General features: G+C 46.1%; 1 protein-coding gene across 1 annotated transcript; it reads left to right on the top strand.

Annotated features, from left to right (window-relative positions):
* The first annotated feature begins 649 nt into the window (after nucleotides 1-649).
* PTGER4 (prostaglandin E receptor 4) lies at nucleotides 650-20956 on the top strand. Its single transcript, XM_069745915.1, has 2 exons — nucleotides 650-1615; nucleotides 18201-20956. The coding sequence occupies exons 1-2, from the start codon at nucleotides 773-775 to the stop codon at nucleotides 18783-18785; spliced, it is 1428 nt and encodes a 475-aa protein (XP_069602016.1). The 5' UTR covers nucleotides 650-772; the 3' UTR covers nucleotides 18786-20956.
* The last annotated feature ends 723 nt before the right edge of the window (nucleotides 20957-21679 follow it).

Raw genomic sequence — 21679 nt, 5'->3', positions numbered from 1 at the left:
AGTGGCATTCCCAGTGACAGCGGCATTCCCAGTGACAGGCGGCATTCCCAGTGACAGCGGCATTCCCAGTAACAGTGGCATTCCCAGTGACAGCGGCATTCCCAGTGACAGCGGCATTCCCAGTGGCAGCGGCATTCCCAGTGACAGCAGCAATCCCAGTGATAGTGGCATTCCCAGTGACAGCGGCATTCCCAGTGACAGCGGCATTCCCAGTGGCAGCGGCATTCCCAGTGACAGCAGCATTCCCAGTAACAGCGGCATTCCCAGTGACAGCGGAATTCCCAGTGACAGCGGCATTCCCAGTGACAGCGGCATTCCCAGTGACAGCGGAATTCCCAGTGATAGTGGCATTCCCAGTGACAGCGGAATTCCCAGTGATAGTGGCATTCCCAGTGACAGCGGAATTCCCAGTGACAGCAGCATTCCCAGTGACAGCGGAATTCCCAGTGATAGCGGCATTCCCAGTGACAGCGGCATTCCCAGTGGCAGCGGCATTCCCAGTAATAATAAGGGGAGGGGTGGTGTGCAGACCGTGGAGGGCAGGCAGCAGTGAGGTGTGCAGCAGCTCAGCCTCCTCAGCAGCGGTGACATCAGTGCTGCCAATCACACCAGTGGGGAGGGAGCAGACCTCACCCCTCTTGAGTAACTTCAGTAGTAGAGGAAAGTTAGCGCAGAAGCTCAGAAGTGCAGCAGCAGCTCCGGCAGGAGGGCATGGCAGCCCAGTGACAGCAGCAGCCCGCCTGCACCCACCATGCCCGGACTGCCCGGCTGAATGTCCCCCGCCCCGCCGCTCGCCATGTACCCGGAGGAGAACCTGACCGCCGGCGCCCCCAATGCCACCCTGCTCCTGGGCAGCCCCAGCGCCGGCCGGCCGCCCACCATCCCGGCCGTCATGTTCCTCCTGGGGGTGGTCGGGAACCTGATCGCCATCATCGTCCTGTGCAAGTCCCGCAAGGAGCAGAAGGAGAGCACGTTCTACACCCTGGTGTGCGGCCTGGCGCTCACCGACCTGCTGGGCACCTGCCTGGTGAGCCCGGTCACCATCGCCACCTACGTGCAGAGCCGCTGGCCGGGCGGAGCCGCGCTGTGTGAATACAGCTCGTTCATCCTGCTGTTCTTCGGGCTGTCCGGCCTCAGCATCATCTGCGCCATGTCTGTGGAGCGCTACCTGGCCATCAACCATGCCTACTTCTACAGCCACTACGTGGACAAGCGGCTGGCGGGGCTCACCCTGTGCGCCATCTACGCGGCCAACGTGCTGTTCTGCGCGCTGCCCAGCCTGGGCCTGGGCCGCTCCACCCTGCAGTACCCGCACACCTGGTGCTTCATCGACTGGCGGAGCAACGTGTCCACCCAGGCCGCCTACTCCTACATGTACGCCGGCTTCAGCTCCTTCCTCATCCTGGTCACCGTGCTCTTCAACGTGCTGGTGTGCGCCGCGCTCATCCGCATGCACCGGCAGTTCGTGCGCCGCACCTCGCTGGGCACCGACACCCGCCTCACCGACTTCAGGAGGCGGCGGAGCTTCCGCAGGATGGCGGGGGTCGAGATCCAGATGGTGATGGTGCTGGTGGTCACCTCGGTGGTGATCCTCATCTGCTCCAGCCCCCTGGTGGTGAGTGCGGGCTGCGGCCGGGGGGAAAGCCGGGGTGGTGCCCAGCAAGAATGATGCCAGGGTAGTGCCCAGCAAGAATGATGCCAGGGTAGTGCCCAGCAAGAATGATGCCAGGGTAGTGCCCAGCAAGAATGATGCCAGGGTAGTGCCCAGCAAGAATAATGCCAGGGTAGTGCCCAGCAAGAATGATGCCAGGGTAGTGCCCAGCAAGAATGATGCCAGGGTAGTGCCCAGCAAGAATGATGCCAGGGTAGTGCCCAGCAAGAATGATGCCAGGGTAGTGCCCAGCAAGAATAATGCCAGGGTAGTGCCCAGCAAGAATGATGCCAGGGTAGTGCCCAGCAAGAATGATGCCGGGGTAGTGCCCAGCAAGAATGATGCCGGGGTAGTGCCCAGCAAGAATGATGCCAGGGTAGTGCCCAGCAAGAATGATGCCAGGGTAGTGCCCAGCAAGAATAATGCCAGGGTAGTGCCCAGCAAGAATGATGCCAGGGTAGTGCCCAGCAAGAATGATGCCAGGGTAGTGCCCAGCAAGAATGATGCCGGGGTAGTGCCCAGCAAGAATGATGCCAGGGTAGTGCCCAGCAAGAATGATGCCAGGGTAGTGCCCAGCAAGAATAATGCCAGGGTAGTGCCCAGCAAGAATGATGCCAGGGTAGTGCCCAGCAAGAATGATGCCAGGGTAGTGCCCAGCAAGAATGATGCCAGGGTAGTGCCCAGCAAGAATGATGCCAGGGTAGTGCCCAGCAAGAATAATGCCAGGGTAGTGCCCAGCAAGAATGATGCCAGGGTAGTGCCCAGCAAGAATGATGCCAGGGTAGTGCCCAGCAAGAATGATGCCAGGGTAGTGCCCAGCAAGAATAATGCCAGGGTAGTGCCCAGCAAGAATGATGCCAGGGTAGTGCCCAGCAAGAATGATGCCAGGGTAGTGCCCAGCAAGAATGATGCCAGGGTAGTGCCCAGCAAGAATGATGCCAGGGTAGTGCCCAGCAAGAATAATGCCAGGGTAGTGCCCAGCAAGAATGATGCCAGGGTAGTGCCCAGCAAGAATGATGCCGGGGTAGTGCCCAGCAAGAATGATGCCGGGGTAGTGCCCAGCAAGAATGATGCCAGGGTAGTGCCCAGCAAGAATGATGCCAGGGTAGTGCCCAGCAAGAATAATGCCAGGGCAGTGCCCAGCAAGAATGATGCCAGGGTAGTGCCCAGCAAGAATGATGCCAGGGTAGTGCCCAGCAAGAATGATGCCAGGGTAGTGCCCAGCAAGAATGATGCCGGGGTAGTGCCCAGCAAGAATGATGCCGGGGTAGTGCCCAGCAAGAATGATGCCGGGGTAGTGCCCAGCAAGAATGATGCCAGGGTAGTGCCCAGCAAGAATGATGCCAGGGTAGTGCCCAGCAAGAATGATGCCGGGGTAGTGCCCAGCAAGAATGATGCCAGGGTAGTGCCCAGCAAGAATGATGCCAGGGTAGTGCCCAGCAAGAATGATGCCAGGGTGCCCTGTAGAAATAATGCCGGGGTGCCCATGGATAATGATGCCGGGGTAGTGCCCAGCAAGAATAATGCCAGGGTAGTGCCCAGCAAGAATAATGCCGGGGTAGTGCCCAGCAAGAATAATGCCGGGGTAGTGCCCAGCAAGAATAATGCCAGGGTGCCCTGTAGTAATAATGCCGGGGTGCCCATGGATAATGATGCCGGGGTAGTGCCCAGCAAGAATAATGCCAGGGTGCCCTGTAATAATAATGCCGGGGTGCCCGGGGTAGTGCCCAGCAATAATAATGTCAATGTGCCCAGCAATAATAATGCCGGGGTGCCCTGTACTAATAATGGCAGTGTACCATGTATAGTGCCCAGCAATAATAATGCCAGTGTGCCCTGTACACTGCCCTGTAATAATGATGCCAGTGTGCCCTATAATAATAATGCCAACGTGCCCTGTAATAATAATGCCAATGTGCCCTGTAATAATAATACCAATGTGCCCTGTATAATGCCCTGTACAGTGCCCATGTCCAGCAATAATGATGCCAATGTGCCGGGTAATACTGCCTCTGCGCCCTGCAATAGTACCAGTATGGCCAGCAATACTAATGCCCCTGTGCTCTATAATAATAATGCCAATCTGCCCTGTATAGTGCTCTGTAATAACACCCCTGCACCCTGTAATAGTGCCAGTATGTCCAGTAATAATAATGCCAGTGTGCCCTGTAATAATGATGCCAGTGTGCCCTGTAATAATGATGCCAGTGTGCCCTGCAGTAAGAATGCACTATGTGCCCAGCAGTGATGCTCTTGGTATTCCCGTCCTTCCTCACATTGGAGCCCTCTGTTCTCTATTACTTTCCTCCCCATTGTGTTTTCCTCTTCTCCCCTCACTCTGGATCTTTCTGTTCTTTCTCTCCATTGTTTCTTTCTTTGTGTTTTCTCCCGGTCACTGGATCTTTCTGTTCTTCCTCCTTCACACTTTATGGTTTTGTTCCTTATCCTGCTCCTTCTGTTCTTCCTGAACAATTTATCCTTTCATTCCTCAGGTTGGATCTTTCTATTCCTGATCCTGCAGGTTTTATCTTCCTGTTCTTTCCTGATAATGTTTCCTGTTCTCCTCACACTGGATCTCTCTGTTCTTTTTCTCATTGTATCATTCTGTTCTACAATTGCACTGCATCTGATTGTCATTTCCTCTCTTTATATTCTTCCATCAATTTGTATCTTTCTTATTCTTTCATTGTATCTTTCTGTTCTTGCCTCACTTTGTCTCTTTCTGTTCTTCCATCACTTTTCATCTTTCTGTTCTTTATCAGTTTCTTTCTATTCTTTCATCTCTTTGTATCTTTCTGTTCTTCCCTGAAATTGGATCTTTCTGTTCTTCCATTACTTTTCATCTTTCTGTTCTTCCATCACTTTGTCTCTTTCTGTTCTTCCGTCACTTTGTATCTTTCTGTTCTTCCGTCACTTTGTATCTTTCTGTTCTTCCGTCACTTTGTATCTTTCTGTTCTTCCATCACTTTGTATCTTTCTGTTCTTCCATCAATTTGTATCTTTCTGTTCTTCCGTCACTTTGTATCTTTCTGTTCTTCCATCTCATTGTATCTTTCTGTTCTTCCTTCACTTTGTCTCTTTCTGTTCTTCTGTCACCCTGGATCTTTCTGTTCTTCCGTCACCCTGGATCTTTCTGTTCTTCCGTCACCCTGGATCTTTCTGTTCTTCCGTCACCCTGGATCTTTCTGTTCTTCCGTCACCCTGGATCTTTCTGTTCTTCCTTCACTGTGTCTCTTTCTGTTCTTCCTTCACTTTGTATCTTTCTGTTCTTCCATCTCATTGTATCTTTCTGTTCTTCCTTCACTTTGTATCTTTCTGTTCTTCCATCACTTTATATCTTTCTGTTCTTCCGTCACTTTGTATCTTTCTGTTCTTCCGTCACTTTGCATCTTTCTGTTCTTCCATCACTTTGTATCTTTCTGTTCTTCCATCAATTTGTATCTTTCTGTTCTTCCTTCACTTTGTATCTTTCTGTTCTTCCATCACTTTATATCTTTCTGTTCTTCCTTCACTTTGTCTCTTTCTGTTCTTCCATCACTTTGTATCTTTCTGTTCTTCCATCACTTTGTATCTTTCTGTTCTTCCGTCACTTTGTATCTTTCTGTTCTTCCATAACTTTGTATCTTTCTGTTCTTCCTTCACTTTGTATCTTTCTGTTCTTCCATCACTTTATATCTTTCTGTTCTTCCTTCACTTTGTCTCTTTCTGTTCTTCCATCACTTTGTATCTTTCTGTTCTTCCATCACTTTGTATCTTTCTGTTCTTCCATCACTTTGTCTCTTTCTGTTCTTCCATCACATTGTATCTTTCTGTTCTTCCATCTCATTGTATCTTTCTGTTCTTCCTTCACTTTGTCTCTTTCTGTTCTTCTGTCACCCTGGATCTTCCTGTTCTTCCGTCACCCTGGATCTTTCTGTTCTTCCGTCACCCTGGATCTTTCTGTTCTTCCATCAGCCTGGATCTTTCTGTTCTTCCGTCACCCTGGATCTTTCTGTTCTTCCTTCACTGTGTCTCTTTCTGTTCTTCCTTCACTTTGTATCTTTCTGTTCTTCCATCTCATTGTATCTTTCTGTTCTTCCTTCACTTTGTATCTTTCTGTTCTTCCATCTCATTGTATCTTTCTGTTCTTCCTTCACTTTGTATCTTTCTGTTCTTCCATCACTTTATATCTTTCTGTTCTTCCGTCACTTTGTATCTTTCTGTTCTTCCGTCACTTTGTATCTTTCTGTTCTTCCATCAATTTGTATCTTTCTGTTCTTCCGTCACTTTGTATCTTTCTGTTCTTCCATCACTTTGTATCTTTCTGTTCTTCCGTCACTTTGCATCTTTCTGTTCTTCCATCACTTTGTATCTTTCTGTTCTTCCATCAATTTGTATCTTTCTGTTCTTCCGTCACTTTGTATCTTTCTGTTCTTCCATAACTTTGTATCTTTCTGTTCTTCCTTCACTTTGTATCTTTCTGTTCTTCCATCACTTTATATCTTTCTGTTCTTCCTTCACTTTGTCTCTTTCTGTTCTTCCATCACTTTGTATCTTTCTGTTCTTCCATCACTTTGTATCTTTCTGTTCTTCCATCACTTTGTATCTTTCTGTTCTTCCTTCACTTTGTCTCTTTCTGTTCTTCCTTCACTTTGTATCTTTCTGTTCTTCCGTCACTTTGTCTCTTTCTGTTCTTCCTTCACATCGGATCTTTCTGTTCTTCCTTCACTTTGTCTCTTTCTGTTCTTCCATCTCATTGTATCTTTCTGTTCTTCCATCACTTTGGATCTTTCTGTTCTTCCATCACTTTTTATCTTTCTGTTCTTCCATCTCATTGTATCTTTCTGTTCTTCCATCACTTTGGATCTTTCTGTTCTTCCATCACTTTTTATCTTTCTGTTCTTCCATGTCATTGTATCTTTCTGTTCTTCCTTCACTTTGTCTCTTTCTGTTCTTCCATCTCATTGTATCTTTCTGTTCTTCCTTCACTTTGTCTCTTTCTGTTCTTCCATCTCATTGTATCTTTCTGTTCTTCCTTCACTTTGTCTCTTTCTGTTCTTCGGTCACCCTGGATCTTTCTGTTCTTCCGTCAGCCTGAATCTTTCTGTTCTTCGGTCACCCTGGATCTTTCTGTTCTTCCGTCACCCTGGATCTTTCTGTTCTTCCTTCACTGTGTCTCTTTCTGTTCTTCCTTCACTTTGTCTCTTTCTGTTCTTCGGTCACTCTGGATCTTTCTGTTCTTCTGTCACCCTGGATCTTTCTGATCTTCGGTCACCCTGGATCTTTCTGTTCTTCCGTCACCCTGGATCTTTCTGTTCTTCCGTCACCCTGGCTCTTTCTGTTCCTGCTCCTTCACCTTCTTTCTGTACTTTCCTCCACTCTTGATAAGATATCAGCAGCCTCAGATGTAGTAATAGTCAGTGTGTATCTGCTAGGAGGCGAAGTCTGGAGAGTATACTGTCCTGTATACATAGGCATCTATGGGGCAGTATAGATCCGTCCAGCACGTATTTGGCAGTTTTTCCCTTTTTTTACACTATATTTAGTATTTGAGCTCTTGCACTTTTCCAGACAGCAGGAAACTATAAGAAATGACCTAGTAATTAGTAGTGAGCGTCAATGGCAGATGGCACCAACCCTAGAGGTTTAACCCCTTTGCTACCAGTAGACTGTACATAAAATGCTGCAGGTGTCCCAGAATCTTATCCATCGTCCACTACGAGTTCTGCATTTCTACATTTCTATGTCCTGACAGTTACTATAACTTGTCTGAAAGACTAAAGCAGAGGAATGCCCCGTGTAAAGCGGGCAGCACTACAAGTCTCAGCATGCACTGACAGGCTGGGCTTTATTTCACCTTCACATGAGATTTTGGCAACATTCACCTCCGGCATTTATAGATTGCAAGTCTCAGCAGAAATGAATAAGAGGTTCTGATCAAAATGGCAAGGTGCAGAGTGGCATGGGGTGGCATGGTCGGGTGTGGGGTGTAGTGTGTGTAAGAAGGCAGATTTTCCACTCAGGACTCCAGGAAAGCTGGGTGACATTGACTTTATGACTTTTCCTTGCGTTATTCTGAGTATTGGAGAAACTCCATGAATCTTCACCTAGGCTACAATTCACACTAAAATCCTAAAAACGTCATCACCTCACTGAACCGACTGCGAGGTCAGAGTCGGTTTACAATCCTCTTGGTGGGTTGCATGCTATCTCTACGACCATCGGAGTCTTTCTATAATTCGGTTGAGTAGTTAAAGGGATGTGATTGTTTTGGTTACAAAACAGCGCCACCCTTGTGTACTGGCTGTGTTGGGTATTGCAAGTCAGTCTCATTTCATCAGACAGAACGTTTCATTTTCAGAGTCGGTGTGCGTAACACACTCAGCTCTGCTACACCTGTACACAGCTACCAAAGCATCACAATAATGCAGCTGCTGAGGCCACATTGGAATACATTGTACACACGCTGCATTTGATGGACCCTAAATGAATAACTACACCCTAGGGGCCACGACGAGCCCCATGGCGGGACCCCCAACATGAACTGTGGACATAAACTTTGGAAATTTGTGAAAGTTTTGGTGACTTTGAAAAGTCAACGTGACCGAACTGGGAATTTAATTAAGGCAACATTTAGTAGCTGGAGTATTTGGAAAATGATGTCCTAGTCTGAACTGAGATTTGCGGATGTTGAGGGTTATCCAAGGAAGAAAAAGTCAAACTGGCTTCTCCTGTTGGTGAAGGGACATAACCTGTTTTGAACTGATTTCCTTGTCCTTCTGGTTCTTCAACGCCAACTTATTCCACCCCCCATACAAATGACAGGGGGGGGGGTGCCTGGGATATCACAAATAGTAGGAAGGAGATGTGGAATGAAAGTCACGATCAATGTCCATGATCTTCCTGTAATGTATTCCGAGCCCAAAAATGCCTATAGAGGCTTAAAGGGGTTCACTGCTTTTTTGGTGTTGGGACCTCCAGTGATCAGGTGTGATCAGTGGGAAACCTAGCAATGTGTTTAGTTTTCCTGCACTGCCCCTAGAGGGCAAATGGAGAATTACACCGCGTCCATTGGGTCCTATGGAGTGAGAGACGCTCTTCATAAACTGCTCTCCAGAAATCTGGCATATTGCAGAACTTTCCAGTAGTTATTTCATCCTCCCGTTTTGTATTACTAATTATCTCTAGTGCAGATATTAATAGACCTGATTGTAAATGGCCGAGGGGCCAAAAACTCTTCCAATTCCGCAATTTCCCCTAGATTGTCAGGATAATTTCATCCAGGCCGTCCGCACAATGCGCTCATTCATTTTGTATGTGTCTCGTGTGTGCGTGCCATTGTTACGTGCTTTCTCGTACACCACAGAGCGCCGTCCTGTGCCAAGGCCTCATTATTTACCCCCTCGCGGTGCCAGGTCCTTCCACATCCAACATGCATGGATCGTAATGCCGTGACCCCATTATAGGAGGGCGTGGGGTGATCTGGTGAAAAATAATAAACAGAAAGGTCACCAATATAATGAAATTGGCACCGGGGGGGGGACAAATGGCGACAATTCATTAGGAGTCCTCAGGTCGTAGGCCGGACTCCGAGGTTGAGTCACGTCAGCAATTTTTGCCGTTGAGTCTTCACCCGTTAAGAAAATAAAAGCTTGAAAATATTTAGGAGTCATGACAACAATAAGTGCAAAAATGTGAGCGCCCTGGAGGATGTGCGCTCCACTCCGGCCATTACTGCTGCCGGGAGAGGAATTAGCCAGAAAGCCTTCGATCCTTCTCTGTAGGATTGTGCCATAATTATGGCGCCTGACACCAAGTCTAATTATCACCGGGTTACTTACTGGGGTCTAGAAAATAGTCGTTTCCACTCAGTAACCCCCCCCAAAAAAACATTCAGTATTGACCAAGGATGGAAACACCTGTCCACCGTTCTCTGATGGGCTTCATAGCAGGGCGGTCTACCGGCGGGCGGTCTACCGACTGGACCTATGTGCCAGAATAGGGACCAGTGCTACGTGTGTGGTTCCTGTGGTGGCATGATGGAGATGCTGTGGCCTCCGTGTAATATTACAATGCCCAAAATACTACCGCGGATCGAGGAAAGCAAAACCCGCGGCGATCGACCGGCTTCATAGACTTAATTGTAGACTATGAACCAGAGATATGGGCAATAATCCGTGGCTGGCGGACCGCCTCCCACCTGATGGCATCCGCGGCTCCTCTTCTGATTAGCCGGCCTGGCGCAACCTCATCGGACCCTTAGATTGATGCCGGTGATGCCTCCAGACTAATAAATGCGGAAGGTTCCGGGAATGATACAATGTATCAGTTTTTTCCCCCTGGAATGTTCTCTTAAGTTGACGACTGTTCTAATCATGTCATCTCTCATATCTGACATTAGTAGAAATGACCCGACCATTGGAAAGTCATTGACACAACCGACGGTTCTCAGGTGGACGGTGACCTCGTCGTCCCCCATGTACAGTGGTGGCTCCGTGTTCAGCCCTGTGGTGCATGAAGGACAGACCAGATCCGCTCAGGACGATCAGGTTGGATAAGTATCTGGAAGAAATGTCAGGAGTGACTGACCTGCTGCTCTTGGCCGGGCACAAGAGGCTAAATATAGAGCCAGGGGGTCATCAGTCCACAGCCCGAGGGGGCCGCCATACCATTGTGTAACATTGGAGCATTTGTACAATTTCTGACTGGAAGGAAAACTCAGCATAAAAAGTGCAGATATTTCATGTAGTATATGGTCATACAGTGCTGAATTATAAACCCCAAGCAGTATTTGTGCCACCATACACTGCAGAGGAATGTACCGGACATAGTAGCAGAAGTACACAAAGCTAAATACTGCAAGATAGTGCTGAAAGAATACTTGCGTGTTGTCCTCAAATAATACCACCATAAAGTGCTCAAATAATACCACCTAGAAGTGCTCATGTATTGCCACCATACTATGCCAAAATAATACCACCATAAAGTGCTCAAATAATACCACCTAGAAGTGCTCATGTATTGCCACCATACTATGCCAAAATAATACCACCATAAAGTGCTCAAATAATACCACCCTCTACTGCTAATGTATTACCACCATACTATGCCCAAATAATACCACCGAGAAGTGCTCATGTATTACCACCATACTATGCCCAAATAATACCACCGAGAAGTGCTCATGTATTGCCACCATACTATGCCCAAATAATACCACCATACATTGTTCATGTATTGCCACCATACTATGTCAAAATAGTACCACCATATAATGCCCAAATTATCCCACCATACAATGTCAAAATAATACCATTATAAAGGGCTCAACTAATACCACCATACAGTGCCTAAATAATACCACCATGCAGTGCTAACACATAACCACTATCCAGTGCCAAAACAATATCACCATATGTTACCACTATATAGTGCTGAAATAATATCACCAGGAATTGAATAAAGTACCGTATACCTCCACGCAGTGAGTAAATAATACTAATATATAGTGCCCATTCTATGGCAATGCCGCCATCCAGCAAGTAATGTAATAATAGCGCCATAGAAGGCTTGTGTACCAGGATAGCGGTATACCTGTGCGCCCGTACGCCCGCTATGTTTTTATCCGGTTTTATATCCCTATAGTCTCGCGTCCCACCATGTAAAGTAATAATAGAAACATTGTTTTCGACCAATCAGCTGCGCTGGCAAATACTAACCCACGCGGTGATAAGCGTGGCCTCCAGGAATAAGGGGCACGTTGTGGCGGCACAATAACTGATGATGGGGGCTGTGTACGCGGGCTGTGTCAATTTGTTTTTGGTTAGCTTGTGACCCCGTTTAACCCTCCGACGGCTGAACGGGACGGAGGCCGACCAATGGGATGTGTGATCACTTAAAGGAACGCTCCTCCGGGGAGAAGTGTCATGGCTAGTGGGGGGCGGAGACTTCCTGTGTCAGGCCCCACCCCCTAGGAATGATACATTGTAACCATTTTCTGGGCGTGTGCCATTTATAATGGGGTCTTCTCAACTGGTAGGGGGGCATTAGGACCCATCGGCCACCAGCTGTCTGCACCCCCTCTAGGTAAATCCCTTTAAGGCAGAACTCCGCCGGAGTGACGGAATCCTCATCCTTCATCACTATGACATAGGGTAGCGGAATCCATGTTTTCCTCGCTTCCCATCCCCCGCCACGCGTTCCGCAAGCTGCGTTCATTTTTCCCATTTCCCAGCATGCACCTGACTTCCTGTCTGGGTGACCACCTGCTCCCTCCATGCGGCTGTGGCTCCTGAATGGTCACACATTGCAGATTTACACCAAGGCCGCAGCGTGTGAACACAACCCAAGCGCTGTGGCTGATAACAGAGGACAATAGCAACATTGTAAATGGACACCAGATGGGTTTTGTAGCAGAGCTGAGTGTGTCATATGCTGTATAATAGAGAGAATGTAGCAGAGCTGAGTGTGTCATATGTTGTATAATAGAGAGAATGTAGCAATGCTGAGTGTGTCATATGCTGTATAATAGAGAGAATGTAGCAGAGCTGAGTGTGTCATATGTTGTATAATAGAGAGAATGTAGCAGAGCTGAGTGTGTCATATGCTGTATAATAGAGAATGTAGCAGAGCTGAGCGTGTCATATACTGTATAATAGAATGTAGCAGAGCTGAGTGTGTCATATGCTGTATAATAGAGAGAATGTAGCAGAGCTGAGTGTGTCATATGCTGTATAATAGAATGTAGCAGAGCTGAGTGTGTCATATGCTGTATAATAGAGAGAATGTAGCAGAGCTGAGTGTGTCATATGTTGTATAATAGAGAGAATGTAGCAGAGCTGAGTGTGTCATATGCTGTATAATAGAGAATGTAGCAGAGCTGAGCGTGTCATATACTGTATAATAGAATGTAGCAGAGCTGAGTGTGTCATATGCTGTATAATAGAGAGAATGTAGCAGATCTGAGTGTGTCATATGTTGTATAATAGAGAGAATGTAGCAGAGCTGAGTGTGTCATATGCTGTATAATAGAGAGAATGTAGCAGAGCTGAGTGTGTCATATGTTGTATAATAGAGAGAATGTAGCAGAGCTGAGTGTGTTATATGCCGTATAATAGAGAATGTAGCAGAGCTGAGTGTGTCATATGCTGTGTAATAGAGAATGTAGCAGCGCTGAGTGTGTCATATGCTGTATAATAGTGAGGATGTAGCAGAGCTGAGTGTGTCATATGCTGTATAATAGAGAGAATGTAGCAGAGCTGAGTGTGTCATATGCTGTATAATAGAGAAAATGTAGTAGAGCTGAGTGTGTCATATGCTGTATAATAGAGGATGTAGCAGAGCTGAGTGTATCATATGCTGTATAATAGAGAATGTAGCAGAGCTGAGTGTGTCATATGCTGTATAATAGAGAGTATGTAGCCGAGCTGAGTGTGTCATATGCTGTATAATAGAGAATGTAGCAGCGCTGAGTGTGTCATATGCTGTATAATAGTGAGGATGTAGCAGAGCTGAGTGTGTCATATGCTGTATAATAGAGAGAATGTAGCAGAGCTGAGTGTGTCATATGCTGTATAATAGAGAAAATGTAGTAGAGCTGAGTGTGTCATATGTTGTATAATAGAGAAAATGTAGTAGAGCTGAGTGTGTTATATGCTGTATGATAGAGAGAATGTAGCAGAGCTGAGTGTGTCATATGCTGTATAATAGAGGATGTAGCAGAGCTGAGTGTGTCATATGCTGTATAATAGAGGATGTAGCAGAGCTGAGTGTGTCATATGCTGTATAATAGAGAGAATGTAGCAGAGCTGAGTGTGTCATATGCTGTATAATAGAGAGAATGTAGCAGAGCTGAGTGTGTCATATGCTGTATAATAGAGGATGTAGCAGAGCTGAGTGTGTCATATGCTGTATAATAGAGAGAATGTAGCAGCGCTGAGTGTGTCATATGCTGTATAATAGAGGATGTAGCAGAGCTGAGTGTGTCATATGCTGTATAATAGAGAGAATGTAGCAGAGCATTAGACCAACCTGCAGTCCTATGTAAGAGTCACATTATAACACCACACTAAGCAGTGCCTAATGACCTCCTCAGCTCTGCTGCGTTTGGTAAACCCGCCAGACGTGTATTAGTGGGGTCTTCAGTGCACTTAATGACAGACAGAAAACCAGATTGGACTTAGGAGCTTCCTGCATTTCTGGAAATGAGCCCCCGGCATCTGCGGGGAAATTGGATTTGTGTTGCTGTCTGCCGGGTCTCATCTGCTTTAGAAGATACTTTTTATTGCAGGTTCAGTGTCTGCAGCCCGAGGATACACAGGGACCTGTTCGATGTAGCAGAGCTGAGTTTGTCACTTTCTCCTGCATTGTGTATCACTCACACATTGCGATAACTCAGTGAATTAAAGGGGATCTCGTCCATCGTCTCGTCTCCCCACATCGTCATATTCACTTTCAGGCGTCGTTCACACTCTGCGCAGTTGGTGCGGATTTTCCGCACGTAGAATCCAGCGTTTTACACAATCAGTGCAGTGGATGCGTTTTACACATGCTGCTTTTTTTCGTGCACAATCCGTGCGGAAATCGGATTTTCTTGTTTTTTTTTTACTTCTGGATTCGGTCAATTTCTGCTGCAAAAAAAGTGCAGATTTCACATTCGGCTCTGCTACATCCGCATTATTGGTCTCATTGCTGCGTTATCAGGTTACATTACTCCACCGCCATATATGCTGCGTGAGACCCGTCAGCTGCACACGGACAATATTGGGTGGAGGACAATGACGGATTTTACTTGTGTTTGTTTTCTTGGCGTCTTGCAGACACTACACCCTGTTTTTAAAAAACGGATCAGCAAAAGCTGCCACCTGTTGGCCACCCTGCACATGACAGCCATTACTGCTGACTATGGAAGTTTTTCAACTTTTGTGAAAATACAACTTCAACTTTTAGCCTTTGGTTGTCAGGGCATGCTGGGAGTTGTAGTTGCAGAACAAGCCACAGGTTGGTTTTCCAATTCTGTAAATCATAGGTTTCTCCAGACCGCAGCATGCCTATTTATCTTGCAGAGACTCGAGCCTCCACAACATAAATCTCACCAATACAATGTATTGGACACGTTGATTCCGCATGGTTCAGTGATCACATGCAGAATCACCTGCGTTCAAAAGCCGCCAGCCCTTTGGACACAGCAAACATGTGCTGCGCAAATGCGCTGCTGATTACTGACCATGAGAACGCAGCCTAAAACAACTTTGCAAATAGTTTTGATTTATAATATCCAACCGTTTTGTGTACGCAGCTCCAGTGCAGTCTTATGTGTCTCCATAGTTGTGCAGATTACACCACTACTACCTTCTCTCTGTGTTGTCTTCTTTAGTCAGTAGAGAGAGCGCAGAATAGCAGAACAGCTGCATCCGACTACATTGGGATTGCTTGTAGTCTGTAGTCATGGAGACACATTGCCACTATATACACAAATGGATTTTTTTTATGAGGATTATTTGCAAAGTTGCTTTATCTTTCATTTTAGATGCATTGGAATAATAAAAAAATTGTCAGAAAGTAGATAGATATAGACTTTAATAAGAAATGCTTGGGGTACCGCGATGGGATCGCAGGGGATGCCTCGGATTTGCAGGTTGTTACATTGTAGCTGATATTTTGGAGCTCAGGTTTCTATGTTGCTTTTTTCATCACTGGAGTTTTTAGAAGTCGCTCAGACAAAAAGACAGAAAAGTATATAACCATAGGGGACAGGACAAGTGGGCATCCGCTGTGTGATGACTTCATCCACCCATAGGTGTAGGATGAGCGGGCGGGAAACAGATCGCTGGTGATCTGAGGAGTGGATACACTTTATAGTCAGTGGAACCTTCCAATAGGAGGAATCGCCCAGGTAGACCACCCAGATATTGCACTCAGGGTTCATTTCTGGACAGTAAGTTCTACAAAGCACGAGTGTCCTTGTTGTGAGCTGTGCCCTGGTCCAGCAGGTCACTTTTGTCTCATATACACTCATAATGGAGAAACTGTGGATGGGTCAGGAGAGGCGGCATAGTGATTGTTAGAAGTCACCAAAAAAGAAAGAATATGCGGCACTCACCCTAGATTGGCAGTATGAATCGTGATTTATTTGAAGAAACTTTAACAGGAAAAGTCCATTAGAGCGTGCGGTACAACAGAGGGTGCGGCATTGGAGTCAGGACGACGGCCGTTTCGCACTCGCAGGTGCTTCGACGGGTCCAGCTGGAGTGCGTGTTTGGCTGAAAGTTATCCCTCCTAACACCTTATACACATGCATGCTCACCTCAGCCAAAAGCTATCCCTCCTGACCCCCATACACATGTATGATCATCTCGGGGAACAGATATCCCTCCTGACACCCATACACATGCATGCTCATCTCGGCCAATATTTATCCCTCCCGACCCCCCATACACATGCATACTCATCTCGGCCAACATCTATCCCTCCAGACCCCCCATACACATGCATGCTCATCTTAGCCAACATCTATCCTTCCCGACCCCCATACACATGCATGCTCATCTCGGCCAACATTTATTCCTCCCAACCCCCCATAAACCTGCATACTCATCTCGGCCAACATCTATTCCTCTAGACCCCCCCATACACATGCATGCTCATCTCGGCCAACATCTATCCTCCAGACCCCCCATACACTTGCATGCTCATCTCGGCCAACATTTATCCCTCCTGACCCCCATACACATGCATGCTCATCTCGGCCAACATCTATCCCTCCTGACCCCCCATACACATGCATGCTCATCTCGGCCAACATCTATCCCTCCCGACCCCCGATACACATGAATACTCATCTCGGCCAACATCTATCCCTCCAGACCCCTCTTACACATGCATGCTCATCTCAGCCAACAGCTATCCCTCCTGACCCCTATACACATGCATGCTCATCTCAGCCAACATCTATCCCTCCCGACCCCCGATACACATGAATACTCATCTAGGCCAACATTTATCCCTCCTGACCCCCATACACATGTATGATCATCTCGGCCAACATCTATCCCTCCAGACCCCCCATACACAGGCATGCTCATCTTAGCCAACATCTATCCTTCCCGACCCCCATACACATGCATGCTCATCTCGGCCAACATTTATTCCTCCCAACCCCCCATAAACCTGCATACTCATCTCGGCCAACATCTATTCCTCTAGACCCCCCCATACACATGCATGCTCATCTCGGCCAACATCTATCCCTCCAGACCCCCCATACACTTGCATGCTCATCTCGGCCAACATTTATCCCTCCTGACCCCCATACACATGCATGCTCATCTCGGCCAACATCTATCCCTCCTGACCCCCCATACACATGCATGCTCATCTCGGCCAACATCTATCCCTCCCGACCCCCGATACACATGAATACTCATCTCGGCCAACATCTATCCCTCCTGACCCCTCTTACACATGAATACTCATCTCGGCCAACATCTATCCCTCCAGACCCCTCTTACACATGCATGCTCATCTCAGCCAACAGCTATCCCTCCTGACCCCCATACACATGCATGCTCATCTCAGCCAACATCTATCCCTCCCGACCCCCGATACACATGAATACTCATCTAGGCCAACATTTATCCCTCCTGACCCCCATACACATGTATGATCATCTCGGCCAACATCTATCTCTCCAGACCCCCATACACATGCATACTCATCTCGGCCAACATCTATCCCTCCCGACACCCCATACACATGCATACTTATCTCGGCCAACATCTATCCCTCCAGACCCCCCATACACATGCATACTTATCTCGGCCAACATCTATCCCTCCAGACTCCCCATACACATGCATGCTCATCTCGGCCAACAGCTAGATGATTGATGTCCATACCAGTCCATAGGCTGTGCCTGTTTTTGCTGGTTGGTCCCATTCACTTCACTTGAGATAACCTGCAATATCAAACATGAGCAGTGAACTAGAGTGGCGGTATTTCCCTCCCAAGAAAAAAAAATCAGACCCTAATCTCCATTTTAGGACAACCCCTTTAATCTTTGCCAACTTCTTAAGTTTTGAGTTGTCCTCGTGAGAGTCCTGAGTTGTGCATCGTTCTACTTGACTTCTAGACTCCACCACAAGTGCAATTTACAGGCGGGTTGGTACATCAATCTGTGTCTGGTATTTCTTAGCCTACGTTTCATTCCAGTGTTCTTTTTTTAGATGTCAGACATAATTTCCATTTAGTTAAGAAAGTGATATTGTTCCAGCTCCGAAGAATAATTGGCATGTTTTGTCTAGCAGATGGTCATGGCTGTTGCCAGTCATTATTCTAGTAGCATCCATATGAAGTGGTCAGGATGCAGACATGTTGTATGTTGAGTCTTTGCACTCTTACATGTCACAGTGGTTTCATATCTCCTGGTTAAACATAAAGACCTACTCCATCTTACGTGTTTCTTCAAATCCCATTCCTGTTCCATCTGATCTTAATAATCCAGAGCCAGAAACTTTGTAACTTACTTTGCTTTAAGCAATGACTAATCGTGTCCTTCTCGAATCTCGTGCAGGTACGGATTTTCATCAACCAGCTCTATCAACCACCGGTGGAGAAGGACATAGCAAGCAACCTGGACCTGAAGGCCATCAGACTTGCATCGATCAACCCCATCTTAGATCCATGGATTTATATTCTCCTGAGGAAGACTGTACTTAGCAAAGTCATTGAAAAGATCAAGTGTCTATTCTGCCGGATCGGCAGCGGCAGGAGGCCACACTCCGCGGGAAGCTTCAATTGCACGGATGGAAAAAGAGCCTCTTCGGTTCTTTCGAGTCATTCTCCGTCTTTTGTATGCAGAGAGCTCCGAGAAGTTAGCTCTACGTCCCAGACTTTACTCTATCCTCTTGAACTGAGCGATAGCTTCAGGAGCAGCACAGTTTTACCTGGGGCTACTATGGCTATAAATCTTCCAGGAGCTCCAGATAGGACGTTACATGGTTCTGACCAGTCTGTGTCCTCTCAGGGTCCAGATTCTGAGAAAGTACTGTTAGTAAACGAGACTCTGCCAAGACAGAACAGCACTTCATCTAAGGGAAACCCACTTCACGTCACTTTTCCCAATGAGACCTTGAATGTATCAGAGAAATGTATCTAGGACTTTCAGGTTGTCCGCGTTGGACATTTAGATCTTGGTGACTATGATGAGACCCAAACACAATGAATGTTCCAGTTACTTCAAGACGGTGTCTTGGTATGGGAACCTCTGTTATCCATCACAAGGTACATATCAGTCAGAAATCTGATGGTTCCCGACAAATTGTTGACCAGAGATGGTGTGCCGTCGGTGGTCTTTACCAACAGGTGTTGGGTTGTCTGGCACCACTGACTACTCCATTAGCACTTTCGATGAACATATCCACCATTGGTGGCTGATTTGGAGGAGACTATATGATCAATTCTAAGACTATTGACACTTTCCAATTTGTCTCCTCCTCGATGATGAATGTCCATGTGTCTAGCTAAGCTTTAAAAAATGTGAATTTTTAATGGATGACTATGTATGTATTTGGGATTTTTAATGTACCGTATTTATTGTCTTCTCCGTGAGAAGGTTTTTAGATTCTAAATGTTTAGCTAAAAGAAAGATAAAGCAAATATTCTAATTTTTCTAAGAGTATTGCTTGACAGCTTTTATTACTGTCCCTCCCAACAAAATAAGGTTTTGCACTAAATTGTGACACTTTGTTTGGCATCGATTGATATTTAAGGCTAGTGGTGGAGTTTGCGTACGTCAACGATGCGAAAGAATACAATATCTTTGTTCCAGAGTGAGGAATTGACGTAAGATCAATAAAACCATAAAACTCAACATTACTAGTCATGGTAGACATGATAGATTGACTAGTAGCCACTTCTCAGAGGGTCTCCTGTAGCAAAAATAGAGGCCTTGACTCAACCACCAAAAAAAGATTGTAGGGTATTCGATTTCAACATTCGCGCTCAGTCAGCGATACCCAATAATAAAGTGGTTGCCACATGTTAAACAAGCCCTTCATTGCCCTCTTAAGATATGTTTACATAGTAGGATGTCTCCTAACTAGGATTAAATAAAGAAAAACCTTGCACTCAACTTATGCTCTTAGTGAATTTTTTTTTTTTTTTTTATCCTAACTAGGATTGACCTCTATTATTTTCAGTAGCGATCATCTAGAAGCCAAACTCATGGCTCTTGGAGACCCTCAGAATCCTTTCGAAGCAGTGGAAATCCACCGATTTCAATGCTTCCGAGTAGTGGTACCCTTTTGATCAGTTGCATACTTATCCAACCCCAAAGAACCCTCAAAACAGGTACTTTTGGGCATTTTGGGACCTTTATGGAAGTCCTGTTCAAGGGACAGCTGGCACCACAATACAAGTCTACGGGACCAAGCAGATAGTTTTATATGAGAGTTATGGAATCATTCATCCCCACCAAAAAGTCTTATAAGTATTTATGGTGTATGCTCCATTTATCATCCATGGGAAATTTGTTAAAATAGATAAATATCAGGGAAGAACTTTTCAACAATGGATTATGTTGTGCCGGTTGTGTGTGAGAATATCCTTACATTGCTGAGCATTGTGCCTGTGTACAAAAAAATGCAGATATGTGATGTTAATAGATATATTAATTTAATTAATTACTGTCCGAGTACAATCAGTGGCTCATGTGTCACAGTCAGAGAATATCCTAAGTCAGTGACTGACAATGGTGATTAACAACATTCAACCCAATTACACAAGCACTGCCGTACAAGAGACTGACTCTAGGTGAGGCACAGACTTGTTTAGGTCCCATCTACTTAGCAAGCAGGAGACTATGTAATAGAAGATGACTTCTATCATTGGAGCCAGTGCCCATACACCGCCATATGCAAAGTTTTCCACCAACATTCCACCAGTTGCACAGAGCTTTCCCTATCCATGTGCCGTCCACTCCGTGTAACGTTTCCGGCCTCATGTCCATTGACTATTTTTGCATTTTGAGTTGACAGATTACTCTATGTACCCTTCTAACCGTGACTAATGCCAATCCTGGCCCAAACCTTTATAGAGGATTTATCCGAACGCAGCACTTACCAATTGTGGTTGACACATTTGATAAATCCTGTCCGGAAGGAATGTCATCACTGAGCATGTTCCGTTGCTTTCCGTGGCCATGTGAATTGCTTTATTGTAATTGCATTCTGAATGTGTAATCATCAAAAACCCCTTTTATCGACCAATAGTTTGTTTTATGGGGTGGGGAAGGTGGATCACAATAAAATTATGTTGTTGAAATCATCACTTTTTTTCTTGCACGGACTCATTTAAAAAAAATGTAACCGTGTTTCAAAAAGTTACCAACTTTACAATTTAGAATGTTGGAAACCTGTACACTACCAATGAAACGTGTACCAACCAAGAGACCAGTGAGCGGAGAAGTCATCCTTTTGTGAAAGTTGTCCCTTATTTGAAGGGTTGGGAGAAGTCAACCTTTTCTTTAAATTTGTCCCTTACTTGAGGGGTTGGGAGAAGTCAACCTTTTCTGAAAGTTGTCCCTTATTTGAGGGGTTGGGAGAAATCAACCTTTTCTGAAAGTTGTTCCATATTTGAGGGGTTGGGAGAAGTCAACCTTTTCTGAAAGTTGTCCCTTATTTGTGGCGTTGGGAGAAGTCAACCTTTTCTGAAAGTTGTCCCTTATTTGAGGGGTTGGGAGAAGTCAACCTTTTCTAAAAGTTGTCCCTTATTTGAGGGGTTGGGAACCTTTTCTGAAAGTTGTCCATTATTTCAGGGGTTGGGAACCTTTTCTGAAAACTGTCCCTTATTTGAGGGGTTGGGAGAAGTCAACCTTTTCTGAAAATTGTCCCTTATTTGAGGGGTTGGGAGAAGTCAACCTTTTCTGAAAGTTGTCCCTTATTTGAGGGGTTGGGAGAAGTCAACCTTTTCTGAAAGTTGTCCCTTATTTGTGGGGTTGGGAGAAGTCAACCTTTTCTGAAAGTTGTCCCTTATTTGTGGGGTTGGGAGAAG

The sequence above is a fragment of the Ranitomeya imitator genome, chromosome 1 (genome assembly GCF_032444005.1).
Source record: "Ranitomeya imitator isolate aRanImi1 chromosome 1, aRanImi1.pri, whole genome shotgun sequence".
Taxonomy (NCBI): Eukaryota; Metazoa; Chordata; class Amphibia; order Anura; family Dendrobatidae; genus Ranitomeya; species Ranitomeya imitator.
The sequence above is the reverse complement of the archived record's forward strand: the minus strand, read 5'-3'. Positions and strand labels throughout refer to the sequence as shown.